The 27989-nt window shown below is 44.2% G+C and overlaps 1 protein-coding gene across 1 annotated transcript in view; it reads right to left on the reverse strand.

Annotated features, from left to right (window-relative positions):
• actn4 (actinin, alpha 4) overlaps positions 1-27989 on the reverse strand; it is a 77487-nt gene that overhangs the window by 12422 nt on the left and 37076 nt on the right. The window contains exons 2-14 of the mRNA XM_083913795.1: positions 17867-17981; positions 15818-15937; positions 12216-12302; positions 10669-10756; positions 8990-9068; positions 8759-8840; positions 7282-7367; positions 3676-3768; positions 3447-3572; positions 2011-2115; positions 1622-1769; positions 932-1082; positions 686-794 (exon numbers count right to left, since the gene is read on the reverse strand). Of these exons, the coding sequence (XP_083769921.1) occupies positions 686-794; positions 932-1082; positions 1622-1769; positions 2011-2115; positions 3447-3572; positions 3676-3768; positions 7282-7367; positions 8759-8840; positions 8990-9068; positions 10669-10756; positions 12216-12302; positions 15818-15937; positions 17867-17981 (1389 nt within the window). The remainder of the gene's footprint in view (positions 1-685; positions 795-931; positions 1083-1621; positions 1770-2010; positions 2116-3446; positions 3573-3675; positions 3769-7281; positions 7368-8758; positions 8841-8989; positions 9069-10668; positions 10757-12215; positions 12303-15817; positions 15938-17866; positions 17982-27989) is intronic.

Genomic DNA, 27989 nt, shown 5'->3' on the forward strand with positions numbered 1-27989 from the left:
GGAGAAGAACAAGAACAAGAAGAAGGAGAACAAGAAGAAGAAGGAGAAGAAGAAGAAGAAGAACAAGAAGAAGGAGAACAAGAAGAAGAAGGAGAAGAAGAAGGAGAAGAAGAAGAAGAAGAAGGAGAACAAGAAGAAGAAGAAGAACAAGAAGAACAACAAAAAGAAGAAGAACAAGAAGCAGAAGAAGAAGCAGAAGAACAAGAAGCACAAGAACAAGAAGAACAAGAAGAAGAAGAACAAAAAGAAGAAGAACAAGAAGAACAAGAAGAAGAACAAGAAGAAGAACAAGAAAAGAAGAAGAAGAACAACAACAAGAAGAAGAAGAACAAGAAGAAGAACAACAAGAACAAGAACAACAAGAAGAAGAAGAAGAAGAAGAAGAAGAAGAAGAAGAAGGAGAAGGAGAAGAAAAAGACGACACTCCTTGTGAGGTGTTTGGTGCTTGTCAGATGGAAACAAGCTCCTTCATCCTTTCCTCACTGGATCAATGAAGTTGTGCGTTTCTTAAAGCTAGAAAGAATCAAACACACACTTTTCTCTAAATATTGAGGCCCTTTCTCAACTTTTATGACTCTTTATGATCTAATTTAATTGATTTATATATTTATTTTGAGTCTTTATTGGTTAGGTTGTCTTTTTTGTTTTATTGTTCCATCAGCACGTGATCAGAGATGGGTCGTACCTCCAGGGATGCTTTGCGGCTGTGGGTGAGTGCGCCCAGGGTGTCCCACTGATCACAGATCTTCTGACAGCGAGCGTTGACGCTGGCAGAGTCGTAGTAGTCCAGCTCGCTAAGGAAACACACACACACACACACACACACACGCACGCACAGGGTGGAGTTTAGAGCCAACACTTGTGCTCACATGAATGCTGATGAGGGAGTGTGTCATCGCCCTGCACACTTCTCCCCTCCCTCCTCACTCACTTGAGTTCCTGTGCGATGGCGGCGATCTGCTCCACTCTGTCCTGATGGGCCGCCAGGTCGCTCTCGAAGGCCTCGTGTTTCCGTAGCAACGCCTTCACCTCTGACAGGGTGGAGGTCTCGTAGTCTTTCTGGGTCAGCATGGCCTCCTTACCTGCAGACACACAACATTCACGTGTCCACTTCAGCTGCTTTAAGGGGACAGATTCTGCTCTTTCTCAGGGTCACGCGTGGGTTTGGGGTTTCTGCCAGAACATTTTTCTCTCATGCTTTAGTGGTGAAACGTTATTTTCAGGAGGGGTCTAGAAAAGGAGAACCATAGTCCACCCCTCTGTCTTTGTGCGTCTGTCCGTCCGTCTGCGTGCGTCTGTCTGTCCATGTGCGTCTGTCTCTCCGTCCGTCCGTGTGTGTTTGTCGGTCTGTCCGTCCGTGTGCGTTTGTGTCTGTCCGTCCGTGTGCGTCTGTCTGTTCGTCCGTGTGCGTCTGTCTGTCCGTCCGTGTGCGTCTGTCTGTCCGTCCATCCGTGTGCGTCCCTCCATCCGTCCGTCCGTCCGTGTGCGTCTGTCTGTCCGTCTGTCTGTTCGTCCGTCTGTCTGCGTCCGTGTGTGTGTGTGTGTGTCTGTGTGTGTCTGTGTGCGTGTGTCTGTGTGTGCATGCGTCTGTGTGCGTGTTTGTGATAAACCCTTGACGCACCATCGGTCCAGGACTCGTGGATGGCAGCCTTCTGGTGGAACTTCTCGGCCAAGTGCTCCAGTCTCTCCAGACGTCTGATCTCACTGAGGATCCACTCCTCGTAGCCTTTCTCCGCTCCCTCCAGAGTGTGCCACGCTCCGTTGATATCCTGACACACACACACACACACACACAGCAGCGATAAGCCTTCCCTCAGAGCATGAACACTGACGGACAACTCAACACCACGGTTTTCTGCTGCAGGATCTGAAAGAACCCGACTGAGCATCTTATCAGTGTATATGCATTTTCTGCAGTCTGATACAAATATAAACATTCAAACACCTTCAGATGTGGACTTCCTCTGAGGGACAGAGTGCGTTAGTGAAATCATATGCACTCATACGTACAGACACCATGCGTCCCTCTGATGGCATGAAGGCAGGTCTGTTGCTGAGTCTCAGTTTGGTCTGCAGAGTGTTGAAGCTGATCTCCAGCTGGCATTTCTCCTGGACCTGAGGACAGGAGGGAAGAGGTGTCACAGCGTTAGTTCAGAGGAAACACAGCAACGTAGAAGAAGTAGGCTGGCTGTCCCCGTCAGCTCGCAGGCTTCTTCACTGCTCTACCTTCAGAACCTCTGCATCTACCTCACTTTAAAATCACATCCATCGCACAGTTCGCGCTCTCTGGACTTTCTATCGACCTCAGTCCCCAGAACTCGTACTGAGTTTGGGAAGAGGGGCCTTCATGTGCTCTGCTCCTGTCTAGACTGCAGGAACTCATCACTATTAAAGTGTAACTCCGGCGTAAATGGATCAAATGGTCCTTTTCTGCATGAATATACATGAAATGAGCCATGGAGACGGAAGGACAAGAATTGAACTGAACAGTGCATTCAGTGATCGACTGGTTTGGGCTGCCTCTCAATATGGACGTAGCCTGCTGCTAAGGCTTGCAGCATTTTAAAACAGTCTTTTTTAATAAACTCTGGCTTCACTAACTACGTTGTTGGTGCTTTGTTTTCCGTGCAGGGACTCTTCTCATGCTACTGCAGAGGTTTGGTGTTATTTTAAGCAGTATGAGGGCGCACTCACACTGTCCCTCCGTACCGTGACCAAACACGTGTCACGGCTAAAGTCTAGTTTGTTTGACCAGTGTGAGTGCAACCGTACCACGCCTAGGAGAGGTACTCATGCCGTCCACGGCCCGTTTGGGAGAGGTGGGCTTTAGTAAAGCATGTTTGCACATGTACGAGCACGAGCGTGCGCACGTGTACGAGCACGAGCACGAGGCCTACATTCAGTAATCGACTTGTTTGGACGTAGCCGGTTGCTAAGGCTTATACATTGTATTTTTTATTTTATTTTTTTTTAAACTCTGGCCTCCTCCCTAGGGAGGTGTTCCAAGAACATCTCCCTAGGGAGGAGGCCTCGGGGAAGACCCATGACCAGGTGGAGAGATTAGATCTCCACACTGGCCTGGGAACGCCTCAGGATCCCCCAGTTAGAGCTGGTTAATGTGGCCCGGGAAAGGGAAGTTTGGGGTCCCCTGCTAAAGCTGCTGCCCCCGAGACCCGACCCCAGATAAGAGGCTGAAGATGTGTGAGTGTGAGTGTGTATTGTGGTGCACTGTTGTGTTGTGTTTGTGTCTAACATGATCTCCTCCTTCTTCTTCACCACCTTCTGGGCTGTATCTGTCTCTTTCTCCTCATATCTGTGCTTTTTTTAAGGGTTTTCTTTCATTTGGTTCTTTAATGCTGCCAAAAAGAAGTCGTTTGATCTCAAGCAACTCTTGTCTGGTAAAATAAAGCACTGAATGCACCATTAAGGACAGAGACCCTCCGTACCTTGGGTGGTTTGTGGACACAGCGGTAGTCTCGGAAGTCCTCCTGCTTGGCCTGCATGTCATTCACCGTCTTCTCCTGGGTTCGGTTCTCCAGCCAGGGGATGGTGCGACGGATCCACTCCAGCAGCTGCGGGCGGAGAGGAAACAGAACAGTATGACGCACGTGCACAGGAACACCACAGACGCTGAGACAAGGAGGCGTGAACGTGCTGACGGGCGTGCGTCCTCACCTCGCTGGCCAGTTTCTCGTAGTCCTCCATCATTTGCTCGTTCTCCTGGTTGACGGCAAGCACTTTGCAGATGCGGTTGGCGGCTGTCTCGGCCTATCAGGGAGCAGAGCGGTGAGTGGCGCTCGCACAGATTGGATAAAAACACTAAAACAAGCATCTACTGCTCTTTCAAACTCCCTCAACCTACCGCTGCTCTAATGAGAGTTTGTGCGAACACACTCCACACACCACACACAGGCAGTGAACAGGATTAACCGTAAAGTAAAGTAAAGTCAGGCACAGATTATATTAAAAAAAAAGACGTAATCTCATGACTGAGTTGAGGTCAGATGCGTTATCGCTCCGATAAAAACATGCCACGGCTGCCGACGGTTAGTTCAAAGTGCTTAAAACTCAAATCTGTGCGTTTTAAAGCTTCATGCGTCTCCCGTCACAACTCGGGAGTCGGTCTAGTTACAGGTTCATGAAGCGGCGGCGTCCCCTTCAGCAGGTCTGCGTACTACACTACTGTACCGCTGGAATAAAGAACACACAGTACACACACTTTGACACGTCGATTACAGCTTAGGAGTTTTAAATCTAAGCTTAATGTTCCATATATATAAATAATATGAGGTAAAATAAACATTTCAAAGGGGAGGACGTGTTAATGGCTGAAAGGAAACACAGTCGATGTCAAAGGAGCAGAAACAGAAGCATCAGAAAGCGTGTGTTGTTGTTGTTGTTGTTGTCGTCAGAGTTTCCATCAGCCTGACCTCCTCATCAGTCCTATCCAGTGAGAGAAGAATAAAATGGCCGCCCACACATGAACTACAGCGGTAACGACGTCCCTGGTGTTCTGATTTACTGCGTTTCCTAAATGCATCAAATCCACTCACACATGAGAGCGAACGTCTGCATTTATAAAGAAGCTGGTTTGTTTTTTTATTTCTCATTATTTTTATTTATAAAAACAAGGAGGAAACTGTCCAACACTTGTTTACACTTTATTACTATTATTATTATTATTATTATAGAGCTGAACACTATTTATTATTATTATTATTATTATAATTATAATATAGAGTTGAACACTTTATTTATTATTGTTATTGTTGTTATTATCATTATTATTATATAGAGTTTGGACACTTAACTACACTATTATCATTATTAAATATTATTATTATTATTATATAGAGCTGAACACTATTACACTTGCTCTATTATATTATTATTATTATATATAGTTGAACACTTTATTATTATTATTATTATGATGTTATATAAAGTTAGACATTTAATTACACTATTTATTATTATTATTATTATTATTAAGATAAAGAGTTTGAACACTATTCTTATATAAAGTTAGACCATTTAATTTGTTTTTTATTATTATTATTATTATTATTATCTTATATAAAGTTAGACATTTAATTACAGTTTTTTATTATTATTATTATTATAATTAGTAGTAGTAGTATTTTCATTATTATACAGAGTTTGAACACTTTATTACACTATTATTATTATTATTAAATAGTTTATCTTATTAATATTAAATTAAGTGATCAAAGAGTTTGAACACTATTCTTATTAGAGTTAGACTTTTTTATTATTATACAGAGTTTGAACACTTAACTATACTTTATTGATTACAAACAAGTTTAAACACTTCATTATTAAATATAATATTGTAATTATTATTATTACAATGCAGAGTTTGAACATTATTATTCATTTAAACGTCCTATAACTGTGGATGGATTTTGTGGACGCCGTTCACTTGAGTAAGAACAATTTTTAAAACTATATATACATAAATATAAATATGTATATTCATCATTACATTGATAGTTATGTTATATTAAAGGTGTGGACGGCCTTTTAAAGCAGCTCCATCTGATAAATGTTGGGAAACATTTCAGTATTTTCCTGTGATTTGAGCCTTTTTCTGCAGATATTCACTGATCTCTGTCTTTTCCCCATCTGCACTTAAACGCCCTCACGTTTGATGGAAACTCTGCTGTTGTGTTGTTGTTGTTGTTGTTGTTGTTGTGTTGTTGTTGTTGTTGTTGTTGTTGTTGTTGTTGTTGTTGTTGTTGTTGTTGCTGCATTGAAATGTGAGTCTGAAGCATGAGAAGCTCACCTTCTGCGCGCCAGAGAAGGCGTGATAGAAGCAGGACACATAGGTCATTATGGCCTTCTCATCCGGCCGCAGCGTGCCCACGATGTCTACGCATCACCCAGCACCCCAGCAGAACAGAGAGAGGACGTCCGAGGACGGTAAACACACACAGAGAGAGAGAGAGAGGGAGAGAGGGAGAGAGTGAAGCCAAAGCTACCCAGAGCCACATGGTCGCTGCAGGATGTGAGAGCAAGAGCTGGAAGAGAACGCGGCTCCATCTTTGGGTCCGCAGCTCCACTTCCTGTTCACCGTCACCTCCCCCCTCCACACTGACGGCAGGGGGAGGGACGTCAGGGGGACGAGGAGAGGACCGAGAGTGTCCTCTCTGAGATGGTTGAGGGACACTGGAGCCACAAGTTCAAGGTTGGGACACAAACACACACATCGACTGCTGAATCCAGCATCAGGGAGAATTGACTCGGCCTGTTCGCGGCCTCAGATCCACGTCTCTCTGAACTGTTCCAAGGTCGAAGCTCGAAACCAGAAACCGAGCCGGCGCCGTCAGAGCGCCTCGGCTTCGGGTTGTTATACAACTCACCTGTTTAAATTATACTAAGGCTCATAGTTCTGAATAATTAGAGTGTTATTCTGGCGCAAAATCATCCCATGGTCTTTTTCGGCGCTTACATCAGCACCGCACAGCTTGTGGCAGCACGGTGAAGGCATTCAAAGGTCTTTTTTTAACCACTAATGCTGCTGAAAATAACAGCAGACCTCTGCAGCAGCATGAGAAGAGTCCCTACACACACAACAAAGCACCAATGGGCTCCTTCCTTTGGGATTGACTTTGGTAATCCACTGTAATGGACTTTACTATGAGAGGAGCTGGTACAGGGGCCAGTAGGTAAGTCTTTAAAACACTCTTTTAATAAACTCTGGCTTCACCAACTACGCTGTTGGTGCTTTGTTTTGTGTGTAGGGACTCTTCTCATGCTGCTGCAGAGGTTTGCTGTTATTTTCAGCAGCATTAGTGGTTAAAAAAGACCTTTGAATGCCTTCACCGTGCTGCCCCGAGCTAATCACTGTTAGCCACGTCCGGCTGTTAGCGACACTACAGGATTTCTCCGTTAATTGTTGTTACATGTAGAAAAAACTGTCTCAATGGCTCATTTGATGCATTTAAGTGCTGAAAAAGACCATGGGGTGATTTTGTAACGGAATTACACTTTAAGGGCGTGGCCGCTTTGAGTGACAAGTGTGTGCCGTTGCCCATTTTTGCATTGGCTTAATTTTGCAGAGTCATTTTTAATATATGGGCAGAATATTCACTGCTTTCATTCACACCACTTGTGAGTGTTTGTGTCCCAACAGATCCAGTGTCCTGAGCAGCGCTGATGGAGACAGTGAGGCCATGCTGGACAGGAAGCGGCACCTTGTTAGTAACCAGGGGAGGGCGGGGTTTAAAGGTCACAGGGGTCAGGGGGGTCAGGGGGTACCTTCTGAGCTCCAGAGAAGGCATGGTAGAAACTGGACACATAAGTCATTATGGCTTTCTCATCTGGACGAGCAGTGTTCACAATGTCTACAAGGGGGTGAGACCGTGGTTATGAACACACACACACATATATATATATATACACACATAGGGGACAGGTGAGTGGGCACAACACATGCACACACATATTATACACACACACACACACACACACACACACACACACACACAGGAGGAATAACTGGATGGAGGTGATGGATCCATGACAGCTTCATCAGATAACAGGTGCAGCAGTGGATTCAAACATCAGTGGCCTTGTTAACACGCACACACACACGCACACACACACACACACACAATGACTGTAATGACGTCCTACTGTGCTCTGATTTGATTGGCTTTTACAGACACCAGAACAAAGATTCGTCAGTTTGATGAAGTGTCTCTGACGTCGATTTAATCAGGTGTTCAGATCCGTCTGCGTTAGTTTGTCTTCATCAGAAACAAACTAACATTACTACTGTTATATCAATGTTTTTATTCTTTCCTTCACTAAGAACTACTTCAACAAATATAAAAACAGTATAATATTACGTATAAAACCTCATTGATACCCAAAAGAAAATTGGAGATGCAGCTTTTTTCCATTGATGCTCCCAAATTATGGAGCTCCTCCCCCAAAAAACATCTTCTTAAAACCTTAAAATTAAGCCTTTTAATTAACTCCATCCTGCACCATGTCCTCAACACTTAATCCCACCATTTTAAAGATTTTTTATCCTTTTTAAAATGCATTTTTTATTCTACTTCCTTGTTTTAAAATTCGATTTCATCCATAAGTGTAGCTGCTTTTAGCCCTGGTGACTGGTCCCTTCAGTCACCTTGTTACGTGCATGTAAACACAGCCACTTATTAAAACACAAACTCATTCATAACGTGTGCAGGCCACTCATTCATAACGTGCGCAGGCCACTCGTTCATAACGTGTGCAGGCCACTCATTCATAACGTGTGCAGGCCACTCCTTCATAACGTGCGCAGGCCACTCCTTCATAACGTGTGCAGGCCACTCCTTCATAACGTGTGCAGGCCACTCAGTCATAACGTGTGCAGGCCACTCATTCATAACGTGTGCAGGCCACTCATTCATAACGTGTGCAGGCCACTCGTTCATAACGTGTGCAGGCCACTCATTCATAACGTGTGCAGGCCACTCGTTCATAACGTGTGCAGACCACTCATTCATAACGTGTGCAGGCCACTCATTCATAACGTGTGCAGGCCACTCGTTCATAACGTGTGCAGGCCACTCGTTCATAACGTGTGCAGGCCACTCCTTCATAACGTGTGCAGGCCACTCGTTCATAACGTGTGCAGGCCACTCGTTCATAACGTGTGCAGGCCACTCGTTCATAACGTGTGCAGGCCACTCGTTCATAACGTTCGCAGGCCACTCATTCATAACGTTTGCAGGCCTACCTTCTGCGTCCAACATCTTGGGGATGTCCAGGTGCTTCTCAGCCACCTCAAAGGCGTTGTTCAGGTTGGTCACTGGGTCATCCTGAAGAAAACAATCACACAAGACGAAGCACTTGCTCAGTTTATGCGAGTTCGGACTGGGTTTTAACGTGTGGCAGCGGTGTGTGTGTGTGTGTGTGTGTGTGTGTGTGTGTGTGTGTGTGTGTGTGTGTGTGTGTGTGTGTGTCTGACCTTTCTGAGGCTGTCGTAATCGATGAGATCAGGTCTGTGTCTGTGGATCAGAGCGTTGAAGGCGAGACCGTCCTTCCAGCTGTTAGTGAGAGGAGAGGAGAGGGGAGTGAGAGAGGGGGACATGTAACCATGACAACCACCAAGCCTGTTCTGATCTGCACCAGGACAGCCGGGGTTAGATCCCCGTAAAACACCTTCATTGTGACTTCAATTTAAGACAAAGATATACACACACACGCACAGGAGGTCAAGATCACATTGCAACGTCAAATGATAGCCGTTTCAGACTACGTCGCTGTTTTCATGGAATCACAGTAAACGCATGGTGAACAGGGTCCACCAGGCCCAGCTGCCTATAAAGTCAGCGGCCCTGACTCATAATAACGACCGCAAAGAGATAGAAAAATACTTTAAGGATGCAAAATTACTAAAAGTACATGCAACACCACATAAAGATGCAGAATGACTAATAATAGATGCAAAACCACCACAAAAAGATGCAAAATGACTAAAAATAGATGCAAAACCACCACAAAAACATGCAGAATGACTAAAAATAGATGCAAAACCACCACAAAAAGATGCAAAACGACTAATAATAGATGCAAAACCACCACAAAAGGTGCAAAATGACTAAAAATAGATGCAAAACCACCACAAAGAGGTGCAAAATGACTAAAAATAGATGCTAAACCACGACAAAAAGGTGCAAAATGACTAAAAATAGATGCTAAACCACGACAAAAAGGTGCAAAATGACTAAAAATAGATGCAAAACCACCACAAACACATACAAAACAACTAAAACTGGACGTAAAATGACCAAAGAGACACAAAATTAATAGCAGTGCTAATAAAAAAAGGGTTTTAAATAACCTTTATACAGAACAGACACACGGACATTCACTGTAACTAAGTGTAGAATCTGCAGCTTCATAATACTCCATCATTTAAGAGACGTGCTCCTGTTTCTCCAACAGGGGGCGCCCTTTCTATACAATTAGAGCTGTTTATTGCCTCATTCAGCTTTAAAACAGTGCATCTATAAATACATTTATGCATGTTTTAAAATATATACTCATAAACTTACAGTCAGAGCTCTTTGAAAAGGCTCAACTATAGAAATCTGATGGAATATTTATAAGTTTATTTTGGGCGGCAGTAGCTCAGTCCATGGGTGGCTGGGAACCGTAGGGTCGCTGGTTCAAGTCCCTGTATGGACCATGTTCGGAGCGTGGTGGCTGGTCAACTGCTCAGGGCGCCGCCACTGACAGCCCCCTCGCTCTAACATCTCTCCTTAATTGCATGTATATAGGTCGTGTGTGTGTGTGTGTGTGTGTGTGTGTGTGTGTGTGTGTGTGTGTGTGTGTGTGTGTCTAACATGATTAATAATAAGAGTGAAAAAATTAAATTTCCCCATTGCGGGATCAATAAAGTTTTTTGGTCCTTAAATGTGTTTAAAACAGGACCAAAAATGTTGACTGTCAACAGATTTCATCCATCCGTGTGTGTGTGTGCGTGTGTGTGCGTGTGTGCGTGTGTGCGCGTGTGCGCGTGCGTGCGTGTGTGTGCGTCTGTGTGTGCGTGCGTGTGTGTGCGTGTGTGTGTGTGTGTGTGTGTGCGCGTCTGTGTGTGTGTGTGTGTGTGTGTGTGTGTGTGTGTGTGTGTGTGTGCGTTACCTAATGTGGAAGTTCTGCACGTTGACATTCTTGTAGGGAGCAGTCTTCCTCTGGCACCACAGAAGAAGACCCTCCTTGGCAGAGGTCTCTGCGGTGGAGGAAACAGAAGAGGGAGCAGGTCAGCATCAGTCCGCACAAACCTCTTCTGATCACATGTGAACCTCGCTCCTGTGCGCGTGCTAAATTTAAACTGCAGCGCGTACGAGTGTTTGTGTTTACCGTGCGTCTGAGCAAACATCAGAATCATATCAGTCTGTGATACGGAGGATGAGACGACATGAGTCAGCGTTCCTTATTGCAGCCCACACCCACCAGAGATAATCCGACACAGGCGGATTTAATTAGAGATTCATTACAGCTCCGAGTGTGTGTGCGTGTGTGTGTGTGTGTGTGTGTGTGTGTCTCTCTCTCTCCCTGTGTTGGAGCTCTGATGAGTGGATGCATCGTATCAGGATCTTTATCTATGAGCAGGTAAAAAGACGTCCTTAAATGTGATTAGAGGATGAAACCTGAAGTCTCTCCCACAGGAATCAAACCGCACGCGTTGCATCTGCACTGGATTAATATAAACAAACAGTCAAAGTGTCAAAGTGACGGATCTACACGTAAACATTTAGAAATGAAGGGAAATAGAAGAATCCAGAACAAAAGCATCTGAGGTGAGAGAGGAACGACGTGTTAAAGTCAGGAAAATATGTTTAATTACTCCAGTTAAACACATGCCTCCATTATTTAATTTATGATTAATATAAAAAAAATATATATAATAAAAATCATAAAATGACTGCTACTACTGCTAATAATAAATAAACTAATAATAATAAATGAACTAATAATAATAAATGCTATAATAAATCAATTAATAATAATAAATATAAGTGAATAAATATATTTATTGATTAATTGATAAAAATAATAAAAATAATATCAATATAATAATAAATAAATGCATTGATTGATACATATAATAATAAAAAATAATTTAACTGATAATAATAATAATAATAATAAATGCAATGAATAAATAAATAATAATAAATATAATAAGTGAATAATTACATTCATTAATTGATAAAAATAATATAATAAATAAATGCATTGATTGATAATAATTATAGTAATAATAAATTAACTAATAATAATAATAATAAATGCAAAAATAAATAAATAATAATAATAATAAAAATATTCTGCAGTAGAAAAAACACTCCTCTTCTTACCTTTCAAAATAAAAGCCCTAAACTGTAACTGATATTCACAGGTGAGAATTTTGCATTTCCTCGTAGTTTAATCGTCACGTCCCCAGAGTGTAAAGGCCTCAGTGAGCAGCGATGTAGGCCAGACGTGTGTGTGTGTGTTTGCGTGTGTGTGTGTGACCTTGTTACTTCCACTCTAGTTCCCACAATGCATCGTCAACTTGCACATTTACATCTACATCTGCGTGTGAACACCAACGTTTCCTGCAGATCTTAAAGTCGTCTAACTAATCTGCCACGGTGCCCTACAGCAAGGCACTCCTCTGCTTTTTAAACCACAGGAAGTCGTACCTTCCACAGAGATGTCCTGGATGGCGAAGCGGAGGATGATGGTCCAGATCATTCCCAGGGTCATCTTGGCGTTTCCGTCCACGATCTCTGCACGAGACACACACACACAGAAATACACACACGTCAATCAATCACCATGGACACACACACACACACACACACACACACACACACACACACACACACACACACACACACACACACACACACACACACACACACACACACACACACACACACACACACACACACACACACACACACACACACACACACACACACACACACACACACACACACACACACACACACACACACACACACGCACACACACACACACACACACACACACACACACGCACACGCACACGCACACACACACGCACACACACACGTCAATCAATCACCATGGTTTTACACACACACAGAGAAAAACACACACGTCCATCAATCACCACGGTTTCACACACAAACACACACACACACACACACAGAAATACACACACGTCCATCAATCACCACGGTTTCACACACACACACACAGAAATACACACACGTCCATCAATCACCATGGTTTCACACACACACACGTCATTTTGCATCTGTTTTCAGTCATTTTGCATCTGTTTTAAGTCATTTTCTGTCCCCTTTAAGTGATTTTGTGTCTCCTTTAAGTCATGTTGCATCTGGTTTTAGTCATTTTTTCGTTGTTTTGCCTCCCTAAGTAAATTTGTATGCCTTCTTAGTCATTTTGCATGTCCTTGTGGTCATGTGGGGTTGTCTGTAGTCATGTTGTGTAACAACACTGTGTGAGTCAGGGCCCCTGACCCTTTGGGCCCCTTAATTCATCCATGACAAGACACTTATTGGTATTTAAATCAGCTGAAACACACTCATGTATAGTGTAGACTTATTTGGATTCAAGTAAAATCAGCATTTAGTGTCGGACATCATCTTAACTCATGAAGCCAAGTGTTTGTTAAACGGTAAATAGACTTTAATAATTATAAAGCGCCTTTCTCGTCTTCTGAAGACTCAAATCGCTTCGACACATTCACACAGACATTCACACTGATGTAAGTGGACAACTACAGACCATCTACTCTAACCATTCACACCACATCAAGAGTCTCAAAGAGCCTGTCAGTCATTTTGCATCTTTTTGTGCTGGTTTTGCATCTGTTTTTAAGTCATTTTGCATCTGTTTTTAGTCATTTTGTGTCCCCTTTAAGTCATTTTGCATCTGTTTTTAGTCATTTTGTGTCCTATTCAAGTCTTTTTGCATCTGTTTTTAGTCATTTTGTGTCCCCTTTAAGTCATTTTGCATCTGTTTTTAGTCATTTTGTGTCCTATTCAAGTCTTTTTGCATCTGTTTTTAGTCATTTTGTGTCCTATTCAAGTCTTTTTGCATCTGTTTTTAGTCATTTTGAGTCCCCTTTAAGTCTTTTTGCATCTGTTTTTAGTCATTTTGTGTCCCCTTTAAGTCATTTTGCATCTGTTTTTAGTCATTTTGAGTCCCCTTTAAGTCTTTTTGCATCTGTTTTTAGTCATTTTGTGTCCCCTTTAAGTCTTTTTGCATCTGTTTTAGTCATTTTGTGTCCCCTTTAAGTCTTTTTGCATCTGTTTTTAGTCATTTTGTGTCCCCTTTAAGTCTTTTTGCATCTGTTTTTAGTCATTTTGAGTCCCCTTTAAGTCTTTTTGCATCTGTTTTAGTCATTTTGTGTCCCCTTTAAGTCTTTTTGCATCTGTTTTTAGTCATTTTGTGTCCCCTTTAAGTCTTTTTGCATCTGTTTTTAGTCATTTTGTGTCCCCTTTAAGTCTTTTTGCATCTGTTTTTAGTCATTTTGTGTCCCCTTTAAGTCTTTTTGCATCTGTTTTTAGTCATTTTTTAGTTGTTTTGACTCCATAAGTAAATTTGTATGCCTTTTAGTCATTTAGCATGTCGTTGTGGTCATTTGGGGTTGTCTGTAGTCATGTTGTGTAACAACACTTTGTGAGTCAGGGCCCCTGACCCTTTGGGCCCCTTAATTCATCCATGACAAGACACTTATTGGTAAATGATCCTTATAAAGCGCCTTTCTCGTCTTCTGACGACTCAAAGCGCTTCGACACATTCGCACAGACATTCACAGATGGCAGTGGACAACTACAGACCATCTACTCTATCCATTCACACACCCATGCAAAGCACAAGTAGCAATTCGGGGTTTAGTGTCGCTTTCGACGCGCAGACCAGAGGAGCCGGGGATCGAAGCACCGATCTCTCGAATGGAGGACGACCTCTGATCCCCAGCCGCTCCACAGATACACACACACACACACACACACGCAGGACAGTCAGTGGTGTGCAGTGACACGTCAGTGGGGAGGGATGCGCTGCAGCGTGGGTCACATTCCGCTCATAGTTCAAACACGTCGACGGTCCTTTCCCCTCCTCTCATCAGTCACTCTCTCACCGTCAGCTGTCACCTGGGAATCCGTCCCACATCCTTTTCATTCCTGCCGACATTTTTCTTCCCGTTCAATTTCACGTTTCTTTCTCCGCTTCAGTCACTTCTGCTCGTGCTGGAGGAGCTGCACCTTTCAAAACTTTTATTTGTTGTTTTAAGTCATTTTGCATCTGTTTTTAGTCATTTTGTGTCCCCTTTAAGTCATTTTGCATCTGTTTTTAGTCATTTTGAGTCCTCTAAGTCCTTTTGCATCTGTTTTTAGTCATTTTGAGTCCCCTTTAAGTCATTTTGCATCTGTTTTTAGTCATTTTGAGTCCCTTTTAAGTCATTTTGCATCTGTTTTTAGTCATTTTGTGTCACATTTAAGTCATTTTGCATCTGTTTTTAGTCATTTTGAGTCCCCTTTGAGTCATTTTGCATCTGTTTGTAGTATTTTTTTCATTGTTTTCAGTCATTTTGCATCTGTTTTAGTCATTTTGAGTCCCCTTTAAGTCATTTTGCATCTGTATAGTCATTTTGTGTCCCCGTTGAGTCATTTTGAATCTGTTTAGTACTTTTTCGTTGTTTTCAGTCATTTTGCATCCGTTTTAGTCATTTTGAGTCCCCTTTAAGTCATTTTGCATCTATTTTAAGTAATTTTGCATCTGTTTTTAGTCATTTTTCATCTGATTTTAGTAATTTTAAATCTGTTTTAGGTGTTTTGTGTCGCCTTTAAGTCATTTATTAGGAAACTTAGTCATATCTTAAAATGTCCGAACAGCTTTTCGACTCCATGTAAGGCCGTGTGGAATCCTTTTAAACGCTTATTAAATAAATAAAGACCCTTGCCACAGAGCCTAACAACTTCTGTGGGGGGAAACCCTTTACAAAGGAAAATATATAAATAAATATAAGAGACACAGGACAGGCGGGTGGAACTTAAGATGTCACGTGATATAAGTCAAGTTAGTAAAAATGTGATGTTGCACCAAAGAGAAACACGTTTTTAACTTTAGTGCTTTTCTGTTTGTGCATGGTTTGTCTTGTCTCGTTCAGTCTGTCTGTTTTTAATATATGTGTATGCATGTTTATATATCTGCACTGAGCCTTTGTTCTGGACTCAAACCGCCGACTTAAAAGGTACTTTTTATATTTGTGTGACTGCACGCTCACCCTCTGCTCCAATAGACACCAGTTTGACTCCTTTGCTGGCGATGAAGTCCAGGGCTTTGTTAACATTGTTGATCTTGTGGACCCTCATCTTGCCTCGCTCTGGCTTGGGTAACCGTTCACCTGCAGACACACACGCACACACACACACAAACACACACACACACACACACATACATGGGGGAACAAACCCAAAGAGTTAGCATCAAGCCGCGACGAGAGAGCAGCATGTTCCCACAGGCTCAGTCAGGACACTTCAAGTCACAGCCGGGAAAAAACTAAACGAACAAATGTGATGATGGGACGATTATCAGCGACGGTTTTCTACGACCTGCAGTTCAACGCCGTAGAGGAGCGCCGTAGAGGAGCGCCGTAGAGGAGCGCCGTAGAGGAGCGCCGTAGAGGAGCGCCGTAGAGGAGCGCCGTCGTGCACGGGACAGATGTGTAGCTGGTGTTTTATTTAAACGCCTGTGATTTGTGCTGAGGTTGGAAACTGGGAGCGACCACGCCCTGCAGCCAGCAGAGATGTTGTGCATCTTTAACATCTGAAAACACTTCTCACTCTGACCGACAGCTCAGAGAGAGTGTGTGCGTGTGTGTGTGTGCGTGTGCGTGTGCGTGTGTGTAGGATTTAGTTTAAGGAACCCTTTAAAAACGAGTGGTTGTTGTTTACATGATCGTGTCTAAAATGATCCAATATAAAAAACGATAATATTTAGAGCAGTCGTCGTTTTTGCAGCAGGAAGCCAAGATTTCCATCTCTCAGGTCATCCTGTTGTACGCCTTTGATGACATCATCACGTTGCCTGATGTCCGATGCAAAACGGACGAACAACTCGCACCGGTGCCGGAGTATTAACGCCCAAAAATGGACGCGGGAGATTGTTGTTTACATGTCGTAGAAAGTGAAAAGACTTCCGTCTCTCCCGTCGTCACGTTCATGGTGATGTCATCATGTTACATAACATCATGTCTGAACGCCTTTTTTCGCTCTGCTGCAAACAATTATCACACGAAACAATGGGCTCCTTCCTTTGGGATTGACTTTGGTAATCCACTGTAATGGACTTTACTATGAGAGGAGCTGGTACAGGGGCCAGTAGGTAAGTCTTTAAAACACTCTTTTAATAAACTCTGGCTTCACTAACTACATTGGTGGTGCTTGTTTTTGTGTGTAGGGACTCTTCTCATGCTGCTGCAGAGGTTTGCTGTTATTTTCAGCAGCATTAGTGGTTAAAAAAGACCTTTGAATGCCTTCACCGTACTGCCCAGAGCTAATCACTGTTAGCCACGTCCGGCTGTTAGCGACTCTCCTGGATTTCTCTGTTAATAGTTGTTACAGGAAAAACTGTCTCGATGGTTTATTTGATGTATGTAACTGCCGATAAAGACCATGGGGTGATTTTTCGCCGGAATTACACCTCATCTCATCTTCAGCCTCTTATCCGGGGTCGGGTCTCGGGGGCAGCAGCTTTAGCAGGGGACCCCAAACTTCCCTTTCCCGGGCCACATTAACCGGCTCTAACTGGGGGATCCTGAGGCGTTCCCAGGCCAGTGTGGAGATCTAATCTCTCCACCTGGTCCTGGGTCTTCCCCGAGGCCTCCTCCCAGCTGGACGTGCCTGGAACACCTCCCTAGGGAGGCGCCCAGGGTTCATCCTTACCAGATGATCCTGAACCACCTCAACTGGCTCCTTTCAACGCAAAGTAGCAGCGGCTCTACTCCGAGTTCCTCACAGATGCTGAACTTCTCACCCTCTCTCTAAGGGAATAACACTTTAATACCTGATAAATGTTTAGTTATATTCTGTATTTATAAATATATTTTGTGGTATAATTTAGTAAAAAGTGTTGAAAATACATGCCCTCTTCTTGTACGTTGACACACTTTAAAATACTTTAATTACATATTATTGTTTAATGACTTACATTACCTTTTAGCTCAGGTTCTACAGATTTTAACGAAATAAAGCGTTTGAAGAAACTCCAAGAAATGACATCACAATAAACTAAAATACCCATCTAGGCACTGGAGTTCAAACCGCCGACTCACCTGAGATGACCTCCAGCAGCAGCATGAGTTTGAGTCCATCCCTGAAGTCCTCCTCGATGTTCTCGATCTGTGTGCCGGACTTCCGCAGGTGGGAGTTGCACCACGCCGTGAAGGTCTGCACAGAAACAAATACAGGAGACAAACGGGGGGTTATTATAGAGAGCGCCCATGGACGTGATGTTTTCCCAGCTTTTTATCACAATGAACCACTTTGAAAGGAGAATGAAAGAAAATGGAGTTGAATGGACAGGAAGGGAGGTTCGGGGAGCTGCTTCTGATAAGACAGGAAGTAGCAGAAGAAGAGGGGTGGAGACTGTTAGAATACAACACACTCACACAGGGGTCCTACAGCCCTCCAAAGTCAAACTCAAGCACTTTTCAAGCATTTCAAGGTGTATTTTCAGGCTTTTCCAGCACCTCATGTTCACACAGTGCATACAGTATAGTCAGTAAACTTATTATTGCAATTGTTCATCGCATTAAATTAGATGTTACTGTCCTGTAAACAACCAGAATCATGATTCGTGACAGCTTTCTACAGAAGGACAACAAATGAAATGAAACGAACGCTTCATGCCTTTAGAGGCTGTTGAGGGTCTGTTGTTGTCACCCTGGAGGAGGGGTTGGAGCACAGGATGCAAAACTGCTGGTGATCATGGACGATGGCTCCCGTCCCCTCCATGAAACCCTGGACGAGCTTAAGAGCAGCTTCAGCCTCCTTCAACCTCGCTGACTTAAAGAAGGGCACAGGAAACAGTTCCTACCTGCTGCCGTCAGACTCTACGACGCTGCACAGCCACGCTCAGGAAACACTCACATCATTCAAAGTGACGTATCACTGAAATGCACCTTTCTCTCTTCATCTTGCACCTTAAAATCCACACAGTATATTGTAATAGTGTTTTAAGTCTGTGATTCTGTAATCTTATTGTAGTTCATATTTTGTATTTTATTTTTTGTATTTTTGAACCGCTGCTACGATGACCTCATTTCCCCTCGGGGATAAATAAAGTTATCCATCTATCCATCCATCCGTCTATCTATCTATCCATCTATCTATCCATCTATCTATCCATCTATCCATCCGTCTATCTATCCATCTATCTATCCATCTATCTATCCATCTATCCATCTGTCTATCTATCCATCTATCCATCTATCCATCTATCCATCCGTCTATCTATCCATCTATCTATCCATCTATCTGTCCGTCTATCTATCCATCTGTCTATCTATCTATCAATCTATCTATAGCTGCAACAATGAGTCACCTAATAGATCTGTTAATCGTCCAAAACGACGCTAAAATGTCACAGAATGCCGTTTTCAGCCTCAAATATGGAGATCTTCTTTTCTTTTTGGTTTATCATAGATGTCCTCCCGTAGAACAGAACATTTCAAGCAGTTAATTAAAAATTCAAGCACCTTCCAAACCTTGAAAACCGCACTAACACGCTAACATTCAAGTGTTTTCAAGGATTTCCAGCACCCGTACGAACCCTGCGTGTAGCTTATGACTGACTGAGAACCATTTAAACTCGCTCCTCTGTTCACATTCTTGTTACACGAGCTCTGAAATCAATTCCAGCATAAAATACAAAAAGAAAACAGCACGCTATCACACACACACGCACACACACACACACACACGGACAGACCTACAGACATCTGGGAACAGACACAACCAGCGCATAAATGTCACACATCAATAGCACGTTTGTTTTGTGTAGTTTGTGCGTTTTGTGCTTCAAAATGTGTTTTGAATGCTTTTATTGTGAAGGGGCTGGTGGCCCTGAGGTGGGCACAGGGACCCCACTCTCATCGTTAACCAGTCGCTACGTCCTAACTCTCCTCTGACTCCATATCATATGAAACTAGAGGACCACAGTGATTCAGTGGCACAGACAGGGACACACAGGCGCGGCCCTTTTCACGTATGTCCCCTCTCTCACCAACTGCAGTCTGGAGTTTCATATCAATTCATAAGCAATATTCACAGCCATAAAAACACTATCAGTCCTATTTCCCATTATATGACAGCTGTTATTACCACGACTCGTATCACTGATCCTGTTTACCACCATAATTATCATCACTATCATATTAAATTAACTTCACTGCAGTTGTTTCCACTATATATATCACTTATGGCAGTTAATCAAGTGTCATACAAGTCATATTCACATTATTACAGATATTATTACAGTCACAGTTACTGTGGTACTGTGGTTAATGGATATCTAAGACTGGGTCTCTCTCTCTCTCTCTCTTCTTCTTTCTCCCAGACCGGTCCAGATAGATGTCCATCCTCCACAGAGGACTGTTAAAGGGAGGGTTTATATCATCTCTGTGTGCACGAGACTGCTGGATCAATACTGTTTATAATAACTATAATTATGATTAAAGAGAGTGTGACGTGTTGCAGCTCACGGGGGAATCGTTGGGTCTCTGCACATCATAAATAAGTCAGAGTGTGGTCTTTAACGACTCAGCAGCACTAGTTTTGATGTGATAATTGTAACTAACTGTCACTTAAAACTCCACCTCCTCCTCAGTGTTTCACACACATTGGATAGAGAGATCTTTCAGAGGGCTTTGAAGAACAACAGGAGTGTTAAACAGAGAGAGAATGACCCTCACACCTCCTCTTTTCTGCTGCGCGCTGTTCACAAACATTATGACAGGCTGCTGCTGCTGCCCTGCCCCTCTCCCCACCGCCACACTGTGCCCACCGCCACAAAGCAGCCATTGAGCCTTGTGGATAATGGCACCCTTCAGCCCTCTCTCTCTCTCTGACCCTCCCCCAGACCACCCGATACCAACCCCCAACACACACACACACACACACACACACACACAATTACATATATATATATTTATATGGAGGGAGAAACTGGAGCAGGATACACTGAGAAGAGAGGGGAAATACTTTTCACATAAACAAACAGACAAAGAGGGACAGGACAGGGGGCAGACACACACACACACACACACATACGATAATGCAGCAGGAAGTGGCTCTGCAGCGGCAGGAAGTCAGTGTAACACAGAGCAGACAATCAGAGTGAAGCTGCATCCGTCACTGTCACAGATTCCTTGGTTCTTAAAACAAAATCCCGTCCACACGAGCGCCGCTTCAAATGAATCAGTGCTGAGAAAAGAGCACCCCAGACCAACAGGGGGCGATAGGACGCTCTTCCTGAAGCCACCCTGGCCAATCAGAGGCCTGGAAACGACGGGAAGGATCCCTGACGCCTCTGAAGTAACTCTGCTTTATGTGCTAAAGTGTAAAAAGTCCTGTTAGCGTAAAAGAGATAACTAGGGCAGCAACTAACATTCATTCATTGTTCATTTTCTCAAAAATTGATTAGTTGTTGGGTCGTTAAAACGTCAGAAAAGGATGAAAAAGCCCATCATGACGTCCTCAAATGTCTCATTTTGTCCACAGCTCAAAGATAATCCAGTTTACGGTCACAGAGGAGGAAAGAACAGGAACGTATTCACATTTAAGAAGCTGAAAACAGAGAATTTGGACCTTTTTTCTTACCTCAAATGACTCAAAATGATCAATAAATTATTAAAATAGTTGGCGATTCATTTAAAAGTTGAAAATACTGATGATTAATTAAAAAGTTGTTGCACACACTGACGCTACAGGACAAAGTGGTTGCCGTAGGCCGCCAGGCATTAACCTCTGGTTGCTGAAAGTGAAAATTTAGTTGCTATTTTTCACCTTAAAGTGAAATTTATCATAGTTTTTATCGTGTTATTCATCATATTTACAGAAAATAAAGTACTATGCAGTTATACGTAGTAGTCCATAGGTGACTTGGCTGGGAACCGGAGGGTCGCCGGTTCGAGGCCCTGTGTGGACCATGAATGGAGCGTGGACTGGTGGCTGGAGAGGTGCCAGTTCATCTCCTGGGCACTGCTGAGGTGCTGTTAGGCCCAACTGCTCGGGGCGCCGATCCATTTGCAGCCCCCTCGCTCTGACATCTCTCCATTAATTGCATGTACATAGGTCCTGTTTGTGCACGTGTGTATTTGTTATCATGTTAAAAAGTTCCACTGATGGAGACCGAAGGACAAAAAAACATTTTCTCAAAATGGTCGTCAATGGCAACCTGACAACTTTCACCGTCAAGCTCTGCTACAAGACACAAACTCTTCACACTGGCAGGACGTTTCCCAAAAGAGCCCCGACTTAAACAAAGGTTGGGTGTGGACGAACGCCTACAAAGCACAGAAGAGAGAGAAGTGTGTACGAGGCTTAGTGAGGAACAGTGAGGGTCCCTGCGGGCTCTGTCCCAACACGAGACGCTGCCACTGGGAGTGGTGACGAGGAGGAAACACAGAAAGAGGCAGGTCGAGACCTGCAGAGAGGACAACACGCTGCAGAAAACACCTCCTCTCGTCCCTCGCAGGAGGCCGAGGACTCTTCTGTTCTTTTATAACGTGGGGAGATGCAGCGTGCCGGGACAAGGAGGTGAGGTGCTGCTGCGTGTTTGAGCCCTGACGGGCGAGTGCACACAAGACAGAAGCTGTGACAACACGGCCCGTCGTTCATACAACAGAAGACAGTTTGTGTGTACAGAGGCAGCGTCAGGTGCAGCATGTGACAACAAACTTCTCGTGTGATTCAAGTCGCTTCACACGACCTTTATTTCTCCTGTTCAAACACGTCGCCCGTGTTATTTTATCACCTTTAGCTCTTAAAGCTGTAGTCGGCAAGTCTGGCAGATCGAGGGGACTCGGTCAAATTTCGAATTTGTACAACTTTCACGCCCCTCCCCCTCTACCACCGAGCTCCTCCGCTCCCTCCTATCGGGTGCTCGTCAGTGCCCGTGCACCAGATACCACCAGTCTCTTCTCTCATTAATAAACGGCATGGAGTACACGCTACACAGAGGTAGGCTGGCTAACTCACTCACAGATAGCAACGTCATGCTAACGTCATTTAGCCTAGCCTAGCTCAAGGCGTGTGCCTGTAATATTGTAACATGCATGTGGCGGGATCTGTGGCGTGTGCACGAACTGTGAACTGCGCTGAGTGGACAGGATGATACGGGCGCGGTGTATTTTTGTAAACACTCAACAGGCTGGAGTTTTCTAAAACCAGATGATTTATGTCGTTCTATCGGAGCAGAGAGTCGGCTTCAGCGAATACGATCAAACATATGTTGGCGACTGCGACTTTAAATGACTTCCACTGGCGTTTAAAGCTTCAAACTCAAAATGACTTTGTGAGTCTGAAGGTGAATCTCTTCCAGGTGAAGCGCCGGTTGTGTCAGACGAAAGAGTTTGGATTCTGACGGATGTCGACCTGCTGAAGTGACCGAATTAACAGTTAAGTAATTCCTGGAGAGAGAGCGAGCGGGATGAGTCAGGGCAGCCTGTTAAACCTGCCCGTGTGGCCGCACTGTTGGCCACACACACACACACACACACACACACACGCACCAGATGATGAGAGGCTTTCTGACCTGAGCTGAGGACACAGATAACAAGCTGAAGGCTGCGTGGGGCCGAGCAAAGCTGCATCTGAGCGTTAAGAAGGTTTACACTTCAAACACGCTGCTCTGATCCGGCAGTATCTGTTGCATAAGTGTGAAGAACATCGCCTCCGTCAGGACGCCGCTCACCGCCTCACCTCGACCCTGTGCCCCCGCCCGCGTTGATGTGTTTTAAAGATTTGATTTTACACATCAGCACCTAATGAAGCTCTAATGAAACCCTCAGTGGGATTAACTGCACAACATCTTTTGCACAAACTAGTTTAAAACTATTTTGTTTAAGGATGAAAGCGACAGTTTTTGTGTTGCAGGATGAGAGGGAGAGGTGTTTGTGACTTTGATGAAACTCAGAGAAGTGGTGCCTCAGACTTTGATGATCATCACCAGGATAAACAAAGTTCAAATCACCATGCATTTATACTTTAGTACTTTACTTTCTTTATTAGTCTTTTATTATCTGTCAAAGTCAACATCAAAGCCTTGGTTAGAGTTCAAGGGAAGAACAGCATGTGTGTGTGTGTGTGTGTGTGTGTGTGTGTGTGTGTGTGAGTGAGGAGGGTTCAGACCCGTTTGATGTTTGTGTCCTGCAGAAAGTGAGAGAGAGTCTGGAAGCAGTCAACGTGTCTCCTCTCATGGCAGATATACTACTGTGTCCTCACTGCTGTACTGTGGAGACCAGGGAGGCTATCAGGGGTCAGCGCTTTGCACACACACACACACACACACACACACACACACAGGAGTCATCAGTGCGACCCCTCCGACAGTCTTTTAACTACGATCTCTAACTGTGCCTCCAGGGGTCAAAGGTCACCGATCACTTAGATATGTTTGTTTCAAAGAGAGAAACTTGCCAAATATGCAACACACGCATACACACACACACACACACGCGCACACACACAAAACATGACAAAAACATGCATGTAACAGTGAAAACACACACACAACTTATAGAATGAGGGTAGAAAAGAGTGTGAAGATGGACAGCAGTCACTCACGCGCACACACACACACACACCACTCCTTAAACAGGAATGTGCTTCAGGGACACAAGAATATACACCTAAACACACACACACACACTATTTCTTAGCTCACATAAACTCCCATTTCAATACACACACACCAATTATTCCCACACCCAATATCTCAACGTGTGTGCAATTTTCTGACGACAGGCAACTTATAATTGTATATACACGCACGCACACACACACACACACAGGTAAGGGTGTGTCTTCTTGCTACACCTGTGAAGAATGAGCCAGATTGAACACAGTGTTGTTGCTCAAGTGCCTCGCATTCTCCGCACAACATTGGCAGTGTGTGTCAGTGCCTGTGTGTGTGTGTGTGTGTGTGTGTGTGTGTGTGTGTGTGTGTGTGTGTGTGTGTGTGTGTGTGTGTGTCTGTGTTCTAGATCACACACCCTTTTCTTCTCTTGCAGACACTGATGATCTCACTCTTAAAGCAACAACTCGACACACTGACAGTCAGTCGTTTCTGTGGCAGCTCTTCATTCTGTCAACATCGCACACACACACACACACACACACTTCTTTTTTTAACTCTTATTTGTGTCACTTCTTAACAAAGAACCATTATTTTGTCACTCTACGTGCTAATTCCTGTCTCCAGCTGTTGTGCAGTTTTACATTTCTTCATTTGTCTGTTTGTATTTCTGCTGCAACGACCACATTTCCTCTCTAAAGGTTCATCTCATCTTAGAAAATATACCAGAGATAACCTGAAAATGTTAAACTGGTAAACAGAAGTAAATAAAAACAACATATTTGTGTCCAAACACATCTTTTTTATCTATTTCTATCATTTTACCATAGTGCTGTTAACAGCTGAGCGACACTTCTTCTCACAGAAAGTCAAACAGCTCTCACACCTTCAAGCCACACATCTTATTCAAGGTCTTAATCTAAATGAGTCACCAACACACACACACACACACCGCAACCTTTATACAGACTGCAAACACACACACACACACACATACCTCACACGGTCGCTGTGCAGTTTATCTCACTGCTGCGTCGACATTCTGTGACGTGATAAAGCTGCTGACACGCAAAGACGCCTGTTAACTTTCTGTCGCTGATAATTTGCACATTTTGAGAGTTTGCATGACTTCAGCAGCAGCAGCAGCAGCATCGCTCCCGCACACTGTTGCTGCAAAACCTTCACGTGTGAACGAAGCATCAATAACTCTGCAGACGGCTTTGTTCCACGATTGTAGTCAAAAATATTGAAAAGAGGAAACGCTAAAGAGGAAGAGCCAAAATGACTTGGGGGGGGGGGGGGGGCTAGGAAGTGGCTCAGGAACAATAGCTGTTAACATGCCCTTAAAAGGGAAAGATGACACACACACACACACACACACACACACACACACACACACACACACACACACACACACACACACACACACACACACACACACACACACACACACACACACACACACACACACACACACACACACACACACACACACACACACACACACACACACACACACACACACACACACACACACACACACACACACACACACACACACACACACACACACACACACACACACACACACCTTATCCTTTGGCACTACATCTTCTCTACATGTGCTGCAGACTGTATCGGCTGTTTGAGTCTTTATGGAACAACAAATACAAGAAAATAAAAATGAGTGATTCTGACTTCCATCCATTATCTGTGTCACGCTCACTTTCACACCTACGGGCAATTTAGAGGAGTGATAGGCCGATACATTCGCCGGCCGATATTATCAACGTTATTATGGAACTTAGAGAAGGCGTCTCCAGCAACACGGAGCTGTCTGTGGACGCCTGTCTGTAAATAATGCGGAGAACGCAGCCGCCCACATCGGCCGACATTTGTGTTTTTTAGGTGTCGCCCAATGTTGCCGAGTTTTTTCCGGCACTATTTACACACAGGTGTCCACAGACAGCTACGTGTTGCTGGAGACGCCTTTTTAAGTAAAATAAACGTTGCTTTTTTTAAAATTGAGACTCGTAACATTTGTTATCATCATTGTGTCATTGTTATGATTTACATTGAGGAAGCAAAAGTAGAATCGGCTCCAAATATCGGCTCAAGAAAATCGGCGGTCCATATCAGTCAGCGGCTAAGACTGATGGGACACGCTCGTGCTGGTACATGTGCAAAGGGGCTCTACAAAAGCCCACCTCTCTCAGGCTGTCCGTAGTTATGCGCGGAGCGGGTGCACTCACACTGCTTAAACGCACTAGGCTTTAGCTGAAAAAACGGTTTTGGCCTGGGACGGAAGGACAGTGTGAGTGCGCCCTAATTTAGAGTCACCAATGAACCTGAACACCTGCATGTGTTTGGACTGTGGGGCGAAGCCGGAGGAGACCCACGCTGACACGGGGAGAACATGCAAACTCCCCCTCCCGGGCCTGATTGTGACAGAGACAAGAAAGAGGCGAGGGAGGGTACACGAGAGAGCCGTCAGACAGGTAGGTAAGGCTGGGAAAACATTCTAAATATAGCTTTGCTTAAACTGATCTCTTATCTTCTCGTCTCTCCTCCTGCTGCAGGCGACACACTGGTGACCGACTGTGGATTCAAATCTCACACGACCACGCTTCAAAAATATCTGCACTGTCCCTTTAAACAAAGCGTTGGACTCACTTCACAACAATGTGAGATTGGTTGTACTGAACGACTTCAAGGTGTAATAAAAGGCCTGTTGTGTGAATGTGCGGCCTGGGCGTGGCAGCAGATGGCAGGTCGTTGCACCGAAGAGCAGATTCAATGCCGCTAGTTAAAGGAGTTATATGGGGAACCTGCTGGCAGGAGGTACGACCTCAAGGAACTTGGACGGAGCCGTACTGGACTGGACTGGTCTACGTTGGGCCAAAACCATGCTGGTCTGGCCTTGTGAATAAAGCTCAACGACTAGTCTGGTCTGGCCTGACACAGGGCCTCCTATTCTTAGAGGCACTGCAATTAAAAGAGGGTTATGGCGTGCGACACAGCAGCGGCGCCAGCTATTGTCTCACACACACACACTCCTGCTTCAAACACTCCAGGACACAGGTTGGTCTCATACACAGTATCTGCATGTCCACACACACACTCCTGCTTCAAACACTCCAGGAGACAGGTTGGTCTCATACACAGTATCTGCATGTCCACACACACACACACACACACACACACACACACACTCCTGCTTCAAACACTCCAGGAGACTGGTTGGTCTCATACACAGTATCTGCATGTCCGTACACACACACTCCTGCTTCAAAGACTCCAGGAGACTGGTTGGTCCCATACACAGTATCTGCATGTCCACACACACACACACACACACACACTCCTGCTTCAAACACTCCAGGAGACAGGTTGGTCTCATACACAGTATCTGCATGTCCGTACACACACACACACACACTCCTGCTTCAAACACTCCAGGAGACAGGTTGGTCTCATACACGGTATCTGCATGTCCACACACACACACACACACTCCTGCTTCAAACACTCCAGGAGACAGGTTGGTCTCATACACAGTATCTGCATGTCCGTACACACACTCCTGCGTCAAACACTCC

This window comes from Echiichthys vipera, assembly GCF_963691815.1.
Source record: "Echiichthys vipera genome assembly, chromosome: 5".
Classification (NCBI taxonomy): domain Eukaryota; kingdom Metazoa; phylum Chordata; class Actinopteri; order Perciformes; family Trachinidae; genus Echiichthys; species Echiichthys vipera.